The 10,735-nt window shown below is 38.6% G+C and overlaps 1 protein-coding gene across 1 annotated transcript; it reads left to right on the forward strand.

Moving 5' to 3' along the window:
* The first annotated feature begins 748 nt into the window (after window positions 1-748).
* Window positions 749-5,529, forward strand: LOC119598206. The gene is made up of 2 exons (XM_037947835.1): window positions 749-2,371; window positions 4,496-5,529. The coding sequence occupies exons 1-2, from the start codon at window positions 1,061-1,063 to the stop codon at window positions 4,961-4,963; spliced, it is 1,779 nt and encodes a 592-aa protein (XP_037803763.1). The 5' UTR covers window positions 749-1,060; the 3' UTR covers window positions 4,964-5,529.
* The last annotated feature ends 5,206 nt before the right edge of the window (window positions 5,530-10,735 follow it).

Genomic DNA, 10,735 nt, shown 5'->3' on the forward strand with positions numbered 1-10,735 from the left:
GATGTATATTTAAATGTTTATTTTCTTTGTTGAAAAGTAAGTTTCCTCGTACCCCCTTATTGTAATGCGCATGCGCGTAGGTATGCCTCACCTGGTCTTACTCTGCCAGATAATCGGTCACTTTGCCATACCACTTGTTCGAGTGAACACTGTGACCCTCGCCTCGTGAGTAGGAAAGGATTTAATTAATACGCTAATTCGCATAGCGTGGTATATTGTAAGTGAACTGAATTCGTTATGTTTATTTATCTCTTGTATTTTCAGTCTTTTTATGTATATTTGCTGACGCCAGGCGCCACGAGACTTTGCTTCACGTGCCCCCCGAGGTTAATCGGAGCAGCGCCAAACTTAAACAAGCCCCGTGACACCTGGGCCGTTTGACACGCTCGCTGGGACGTGGATATTTACATTGATTTTTGTTTTCTTTGTTTATATTTGTAAATATATATATGATAATGGTTGACATCCTTTTATACCCCCAATTTAATGAAAGTGAAAGCATAATTAGATAATGTAATCAAATCAAAGACGAAGTGCACCATTATAAACAAAAGATCCTTTACAACTGGCGCAGTGAGTAGGATGGTGTCGTCATTGATTGTTACATTCCTGGTTATATGTTCGCTTCATTAAAAGGGGTTTCTTATCTAAGTCTAATACATTGTATATCTTTTAAGGAAACGACTTTGTCGTGGTGATGATACTGGTGAGTGCTTGTAAACCACGGGCATGCGCAGAAGGGAGGTGCAGGTGAGGCAAGTGATGTTTATCGTTAACTATAGTGACAGTGTATTTTCTCGTGTGTAAATGAGAAAATTGTTTTCGCTGTGTCTCCTATAGTTCGATGTTTGGAAGTCGTAATTCGCTTCCCGTACTTAGTTGCGTGTAAGGGTCGAGTGACTGCTAAATACTCGTGCCTCGTAACTGTGATTATCAGCCTTGTATTGTGCTGTGGATGTCACGTTGGGAGATGTTCTCCTAGTTATTTGTGGTATTTTATTAATTACGCTCATTATATGTTAACTTCGGTTACTCACTTTTTGTTTGTTCGAAACTGAACATGAAGTCAGTAACTGATATTTTGAGAGAAGCTCAGGCTTTCGGTTTGAATCCTGAAGTTATTGAAAGATTATTAGAACATGAACAAGCAAGAGACGAACGCGAGGAGCGAGCTTCTGAACGAGAGATAAAAAAGTTAGAATTAGAATTAGAAGAGGCCGATAAGCGCCGCTCTCACGAACTGGCTATGGCCCAGTTATCATGTTCTAATGCCGAAAGTAAGAGTACATCTCTTCAAATGTATGATAATTTCCGATTGCCTACTTTTCACGATGGCCAAGATGAGATAGATAGCTATTTGCAAAGATTTGAGCGGTTAGCTGCTCTACATAAATGGGATAAACAAGATTATCACGTGTATTTAGGATCAGTTTTGAGAGGCCATGCGTTGAAAGTATACGTATCATTACCTGACGAGACGGTGAAAGACTACGAGAAGTTGAAAGAGGCTTTACTCAGAGCTTACTCGGTGGATGCCGATAGGTACAGACGTTTGTTCAGGGAGAGTAAATGTGGGGAGAAAGAATCTTACATTCAAATGGTAGTTCGAATGGAGCAGTACTTAGACAGATGGATTTCCTTGAGTGATATTGATAAGGATTATAATTCACTTTTCGACTTCTTGGTCAGAGAACAGCTTCTTAATAATTGCAGTGCTGATTTAAGGGTTTTCTTAAAAGAACATCATTATAATAGTGCTACCGAAATGGCAGAGGCTGCGGAACGATACAGGAGTGCGCATAACTTTCGCGGTCGATCGCAGAGGATTTCTCAGCAAAGTAAGACTAATGTAACGAAGGATAGTGAACTGATTTGCCATGGATGTGGTAAGGCTGGTCACATTAGGCCTCAATGTCCTGAAAATCCTAGAAATTATAAGAAAATAAGCACTAGCAAAGTTAACTTTGTTTTTGAGTCGGAACTTAAACCAAACAGGTGTATAATTGATGATAATGGGTGTGTTTTCAATAAACGAGCTGAAGTAATGTTGGATTCTGGTTGCTCTACAATTGTTGTGAAGGACAGTCTCGTGCCATCAAATTACAAATATGGGAAACTCGTGAAGGTGTATGATTACTTGGGAATTTCTAATTATTTTCCTCAGATAAGGTGTTTTATTAAGTCAAAGTTCTTTACTGGCTGGGTTAATGCCATAGCAGCGCCTATAAAATTTGCAGACATATTAATTGGCCTTTTTCCAGGTGTTAAAATCCCGCCTGACTCCAAACCTGCCAATCTTGATCTTGATCCTTTCGAATCGTCGGAAGATTCTCGCTCCCCCCCTTCTAACTCTCCGAATCATTTGCCTAAGGTACGTAATGATGTCCGTTCTACATCGCTTGCGACTGTTATGAGGGTGGAGACTCGTGCAATGACGGAACGATCTGAAGAACGTAAGCCTCTGAAGTGTCCCGCAGTGTCGCAACTTGATATCGGTAAACGTGACGTCATTAATGCTCAGAATACATGCCCTACATTAAAGTCAATTAGGGAAAAGGTAAAGACAGGGAAAATAGACAATGTTAAGAATAGGGCAGTGAAATATGAAATAATTAATGGGTTAATCTATAGAATTTGCTTAGAAAGTAAATTCGATCATGAAAAGGGTAGAAAGCAACTGATTGTTCCTGAGATTTATAAAAGTAAAATATTAAATCTTGCTCATGATTCTTTAACAGCTGGCCACTTTTCACACAGGAAAACTAGCCATAAGATATTCCTTAAGTTTTTCTGGCCTGGAGCAGGAGCAGATATCAAGCGTTATTGCAGATCGTGTCACATCTGCCAGAAAGTTTCGCACAAAGGCAGCGTGAAGAGGGTGCCGATGAAAACTATTCCCGTCATTTCCGAGCCATTTTCACGTGTCGCTATTGACCTTGTCGGTCCGATATCACCTTGCTCCGACCGCGGACACAGATACATCCTGACTATGATAGATTATGCTACGCGTTTCCCCGAAGCAGTTTGTCTAAAGAACATAGACACCGTGACTATCGCAGAAAGCTTAGTTGAGATTTTCTCTCGGGTTGGCATCCCTAAAGAAATCTTGTCGGATCGCGGAACTCAGTTTCGATCAGACCTAATGGCCGAGATTCATAGACTGCTGTCAGTTAAAGCTCTGTACACAACCCCGTATCATGCGAGTTGCAATGGCGCAGTTGAACGTCTGAATGGAGTATTGAAAGCAATGATTAAGAAGCTGTGCTCTGACCATCCGCGAGACTGGGATAGATATCTTCCCGCCGTTCTTTTCGCTTACAGGGAAATCCCAAACGATTCGCTGAAGTTTTCTCCATTTGAACTCCTTTATGGAAGACCAATCAGAGGTCCGCTTACTATTTTGCATGAGCTTTGGTCTAATGACGAGATCGATAAGGAAGTAAAGTCTACTTATCAATATGTAACCGAATTAAGATCCAGATTAGAGGAAACTGCAAAAGTGGCCGTTTCCCAAGCCGAGATAAGCAGCAAGACTTATAAAAGCTATTATGACCTTAAATCTAGAAATCGCAGGTTAAAGGTGAATGACGAGGTGCTTGTACTCTTGCCTACTGATCACAATAAGATGATTATGCAATGGAAAGGGCCTTATCCAGTCATAAGCGTGAAAAATAATGGAGTAGATTATACCATCAAAATGCGTGGAAAGAATAAGCTTTTTCACATAAATATGCTGAAGCGATACTTCCGTCGCGATGAAACACCTATGAACAAAGTTATTAATGTATGCGTTGTGGATGAAAATGATTGTGATAATATAAATGAAACTATGTATTTGGAATTAACAAGTAGCGAATCTTTAAATGTAGGTGATCTGAGTGCCCAACAAAAGGACGACATAAATGTTCTTATTTCTGAATACCCTGATGTTTTCACTGACAAGCCAGGTCATACAAAGTCTATAGAACACGTAATCAAGCTTGAGACCACTAACCCCGTTTGTAAGAAACCTTACCCTATACCTTATAATCTGATTGATGTTTTCAACATGGAAGTTGACAAGATGCTTGAGTTAGGCATAATAGAGCCATCTGTATCACCTTATTGTTCACCGGTCGTTCTCGTAAGAAAACGCGATCAAACTTATAGGTTCTGTATCGACTTCAGGAGCTTGAATGACATTACAATTTTTGATTGTGAACCAATGCCCACAACTGATGAAGCCCTGGGTAACTTTGTAAATGATAAATATTTCACCGAGATAGACCTTAAATTAGGCTACTGGCAGATTCCTCTATCTTTAGAATCTAAGAAATATACTGCATTTTCCACCAACAGAGGACTTATGCAATTTGTAATGATGCCATTTGGACTCAAAACCGCATGTGCAACGTTTGTCAGACTGATGAGAAAAGTGATTTTTGGTTTGAGAAATACAAATTGTTACTTTGATAACATTGTAATACACAATTCTAATTGGTTTGATCATTTGCAGGATCTGAGGTGTTTGCTGAATAAATTACGATTGCATGGCTTAACGGCTGGTATAAGTAAGTGCTTCTTTGGGTATAATAAAATAAATTATCTTGGAGTTGTTCTTGGAGAGAATGTTATTAAACCACCTGAAGACAGAATTAAAGCTATTGAGTTAATGCCTTTGCCAGATACCAAAAAGGAACTAAGATCTTTTATTGGAACAATTTCATACTATAGAAAATTCATACCAAAATTTGCTAACATTAGTGCTCCTATGAATGAGCTACTGAAGAAGAATTCAAGTAATAAACTGAATTGGAACAATGAACAAGTTTCTAGTTTTCTTGAGTTAAAATCCAAACTCTCGGATAAACCAATCCTGTCTCTTCCTGACTATTCGAAGACCTTTTTCTTACGGTGTGATGCTTCCGAGAATGGCATTGGGCGGTTTTGCTTCAGGAACATAATGGAACAAAGATGCCTATAGCTTATGCTAGCCGAAAGCTACTTGATAGGGAAAAGAATTTTGCAACTATTGAAAAGGAATGTTTGTCAATCGTTTGGGCTATCAACAAATTTAAAACTTACATCTATGGTAAGGAGTTTGTACTTGAAACTGACCAACAGCCCTTAATTTATCTCAGGAACATGAGAAATTCAAATGGAAAATTAATGAGATGGGCTCTAGCATTACAAGGTTATTCATATAGAATACAATACATAAAAGGTAAAGAAAATGTAGGTGCGGACGTTCTGAGCCGCTGTGTTAAGTAAATGTTATGTAAATGACATAAAATCATTAGATTTTATGCTTGGTTATGGGGCATTGTAAAGGTATTCAATAACATATTTACCTTGATGTATAAATTAGATTGTATACTGTTGTGATATTGGGTAATGAAGACCTTGTTAATCCGATTTTTAAGTACTACTAAAATATTGCGAAATATTTATACATATTAAGGATGTATATTTAAATGTTTATTTTCTTTGTTGAAAAGTAAGTTTCCTCGTACCCCCTTATTGTAATGCGCATGCGCGTAGGTATGCCTCACCTGGTCTTACTCTGCCAGATAATCGGTCACTTTGCCATACCACTTGTTCGAGTGAACACTGTGACCCTCGCCTCGTGAGTAGGAAAGGATTTAATTAATACGCTAATTCGCATAGCGTGGTATATTGTAAGTGAACTGAATTCGTTATGTTTATTTATCTCTTGTATTTTCAGTCTTTTTATGTATATTTGCTGACGCCAGGCGCCACGAGACTTTGCTTCACGTGCCCCCCGAGGTTAATCGGAGCAGCGCCAAACTTAAACAAGCCCCGTGACACCTGGGCCGTTTGACACGCTCGCTGGGACGTGGATATTTACATTGATTTTTGTTTTCTTTGTTTATATTTGTAAATATATATATGATAATGGTTGACATCCTTTTATACCCCCAATTTAATGAAAGTGAAAGCATAATTAGATAATGTAATCAAATCAAAGACGAAGTGCACCATTATAAACAAAAGATCCTTTACAATATATATATATATATATATATATATATATATATATATATATGTATATATATGTATATATGTATATATATGTATATATATGTATATATATATATATATGTATATATATATATATTATATAATATATATATATATATATATATATATATATATATATATATATATATATATATATATATATATATATATATATATAGTATATATATATTAATATATATATGTATATATATATATATATATATATATATATATATATATATATATATATATACACACATATGTACGAGGGAGCTTCAAATAGTTTGTGTTCAATCATGAAAACCTTAAATGCAGGTAATAACGCATCGCCACCAGTTGGAATTCAGGCACCATTCAAGCAACGTGGAATCCACCAAAATCGAGGTCAGAACAAACATTCAATTCATGTTTTAACTCGATTGGAAGAATAGAGAAATCATTGACGCTCTGGAACAAGTTTATGGTGACAATGCCCCACAGAAATCAATAACCTACATATGGCTAAGTCGGTTCAGAAGTGGAAGAAACAAAATTGAATATCAAGCCCTGCAGTGGCAGGCCATCAACATCTGTGAGGAAAACATTGATGCTGTTCGCGACATGATCAGTAGCAGACACGTTCAACATCTCTGTGGGTTCTGTAAACACAATACTGGTGGAGAGTTTGGGGCCAATAGGCTGTTGCGCCCAGATCAGCAGCAAACAATGGTAGATCTTTCAATGGAAATTTTGAATAAGGGGGATGAGGACTCTGCAGAGCATTGTGATAAAATATGGCTCTACCAGTACAATCCTAAGGACAAAATTCAAGCAAAGCAGTGGCTGCTCAGGGGTGGAAATGGACCAGTCAAAGCAAAATCTGAGCGTTCAAGAGGAAGGTTCATGGCCACTGTCTTCTGGGATCATCATCATCATCAAGGGGCTAACGCCGACGGGGGCGCATGGCCGCATCCACCCTTCGTTTCCAGCCACGGGGATCCCTCGAGGCGAGTCTCCAGGCAGGCCCACGGCCCATCCCTAATTCCTCGCGACAGGTCTCGTCGAGCTGCCCAAGCCATGATCTCCTAGGTCGTCCCACAAGTCTCCTCCACCCAGGGTTGTCTCGCAGAGAGACAACCTGGTGGGCAGGGTCGTCCACAGGGAGACGAGCTAGGTGGCCATATAGCCTAAGTTGGCAATCCCGGATTAGGCAAGTAACAGGTCCCATGCCAGTCTCACGGTGTAACCGCCAGTTGGACACGCGGTCCTGCCAACTGTACCCCATAATCCGGCGAAGAGATTTGTTACAAAAGGCATCAAGGCGAGACTCCAAGACACTGGATAGCGTCCAGGTTTTGCTTCCATAGAGCAAAACTGGCAGTATCAAGGCCTTGAAGACACGCAGCTTGGTCCTTCTGCATAGGTACCGACATCTCCAAACGCTCTTGTTGATCGAGTTCATGGCTCCTGTTGCCAGACCAATCCGTCTACTGACTTCCTGGTCTGACAACCCAGAGATATGGACTATGCTACCAAGGTATGAAAACTTTCTGTGACTTCAACGTCCTTGCCGCAAGCATGGATCGACTGAACGGGTTCCCCTAACAGGCCCCCAAAGTCCTGAATCTTGGTCTTGATCCAGAAGACCTCTACGCCTAGGGGCTTCGCCTCATTGCTGAATGCATCAAGAGCCACCACAAGTGATTCCAGGGACTCAGATAGGATAGCAACATCATCGGCAAAGTCAAGGTCTGAGACCTTAATATTGCCTAGTGTTGCTCCACACTGACTTTTGCTAGTAGCTCTACCCATTATCCAGTCCATACAGGTGTTGAAAAGTGCTGGTGCAAGGACGCAGCCTTGCCTCACCCCTGAATTAACAGTGAAGAAGTTCGACATACCCCCACCACACTTTACAGCACTTTCAGTACCAGTATAAAGGCTTGCTATTAGGCCAATAATCTGTGTCGGAATTCCCCTGAGCCTCCGGATCTCCCATAGCGATTCCCGATGCACCGAGTCAAACGCCTTCTTGAGGTCGATGTAGGTTGCAAGCAACCCACGACCAAACTCACGACGGCGTTCCATAATTACTCGAAGCGCTAGTATACGGTCTATCGTGGACTTGCCAGGAGTAAATCCAGAATGCTCCGGTCTCTGATGCCTCAGTAGGTGGTTGCGGATCCGTTTCAGAAGAATGTGGGTGAGAACCTTGCCTGGTATGCTGAGCAGTGTAATGCCACAGTAGTTGTTACAATCCCAACGATCCCCTTTCCCCTTCCAGAGAGGGATGACCACGGCCCTCAGCAGGTCAGGGGGAATGGTACCAGACTGCCAGATGGCAGTCAGGACTGTAAGCAGGCCCCGAGCCATAGGTTCACCCCCAGGCAAGTCTTCTGGGATGCAGAGGGGACTTTGCTGATGACTTCCTCAAGAGCAAGAAAACAATTACAGCTGCTTATTATGAATACATTTTGAGAAAACTGTCCCCAGAACAACGCCTTGTAAAGCTACATCAACGCGTTCTCTTTCACGACGACAATGCATCCGCTCACGGCGTTCGGCAGACAAGAGCTGTGCTACGTGAATTTCGATGGAAAATCGTCCGACATCCACCTTACAACCCCGATTTAGCCCCATCCGACTTCTTTTTGTTTCCAAACGTAAAAAAAAAAAAAAAAAAAAAAAAAAAAAAAAAAAAAAAAAAAAAAAAAAAAAAATTAAAGGTACCAATTTTCAATCGATTGAAGATGTAAAAAGAGCTGCTCTGACATGGTTCAGATCACGTGACTTCCAACTGCGTTATTGCCTGCATTTCAAGGTTCATGTTTAACCACATTATAACACGTTGGTACAAGAATGTTCAGGTGCATTGAAATCAAAATCCTTCCGTATGATTTTTAGTTATGGATTTTTTCCTCGAACTTTTTGAAGCCCCCTCGTATACACACACACTCGCACGCACGCACGCACCCACGCACGCATACACACACACACACACATCGTGCATATGCATACATAAATATACATCCACACAAACACAAGCACACACACACACACACACACACACACATACACACACACACACACACACACACACACACACACACACACACACACACACACACACACACACACACACATATATATATATATATATATATATATATATATATATATATATATATACATATATATGTATATAAATATATATATATATATATATATATATATATATATATATATAATATATATATATATATATATATATATATATATATATATATATGTATATAAATAAATATATATATATATATATATATATATATATATATATACATACACATATATACACATACGTATATCTAAAGCACAGATACATATATGCATTTCTCTAAACTTGATCAAAACAATTTATTACAAGGAATTATTAAACCTTAGCAAATTTGGTGATATTAATACTTCAATCGTATCATCCATAAATTAATTGCATCATTTAATCTTTGTAATAAAATAACTCGACCCAGTTTTGGAATAGGTTATGAAATGCTTTGTTCCCGATAAGTAATTTGATTAATATGACTTAGCTATCAGTAACATAATGGCAAGCACACACACACACACACACACACATACACACACACACACACACACACAAACACACACACACACATACACACACATACACACACAAACACACACACACATACACACACACACACACACACACACACACACACACACACACACACACACACACACACACACACAGAGTTGATGTATTAAGCCTGTAGTGTTTATAAATATATGCCTTTGTGTCTGGGAAAAGAAACGGGTTAAATACTTTACATTTCTTATATTTTCTTATTTAATTCTCCTTTTTAACTTGCATTGTCGACACTCGCAGTAATGGTAGTAATGTAAACGTCAAGAGAAAAATAATTTAATTTGAGTTTCTGGTGAAAGAACAAACATTCCCGTTTTCTATGTTCTAACCCAAGCGTGAGTCATTCCCTGAACAAAACGCCAATTGTCTTTGCAACAAAAAATAAGAATTGATTTTTTATGAGGAAGAGAATTGAGAGTCGATTGTAACGTTTATTCTTCCACTTTTTCTTCATTAACTTAACATCTTTTGTAGTTCATATTTTTTTTTTGTATTATCATGCAGTGTAATATAGATGGATAAACGAATCCCTCAAAATGTTTAATACATATGTACATATTTTTATCGAACAGCTACGAGATGGGGAATTAAACAAATTCTATCATGAGAAAACAGAATAACCAATATATGCAAATTATTATTCCATAAATTTATCTATATTTTTCAGGTTTATTTAGTTAAGAGTACATGAAAACACACAGAGTGAACACGTGTACTAATAGTACATATTGGTTAACATAACAAACATGATCAAATAAATCAATTTATATTAAAGTGCAAATGCATAAAAGATTTGGCTTCTTGAATACATTACATATAATATATCCGCATTTTCTATAAATCAGCGATATAATTTAATTTTCGTATCAGAATTCATTTGAATAACTCGATCCGTCATTTGCATGGAACTGCGAGTGAATTTTTGTTCACTAAATAAAACGTTGATATTTGATATGCAATTCCCAAACAGTCATGCACGCTGACAGGGAAAGAAAATCCTTACTCGGTCATGCACAATCATCCCCTAACTAATATTTACATTTTATTGCCTTTTTCACTAGAAAAGTA

The sequence above is a fragment of the Penaeus monodon genome, chromosome 41, assembly GCF_015228065.2.
Source record: "Penaeus monodon isolate SGIC_2016 chromosome 41, NSTDA_Pmon_1, whole genome shotgun sequence".
In the NCBI taxonomy this organism is placed as follows: Eukaryota; Metazoa; Arthropoda; class Malacostraca; order Decapoda; family Penaeidae; genus Penaeus; species Penaeus monodon.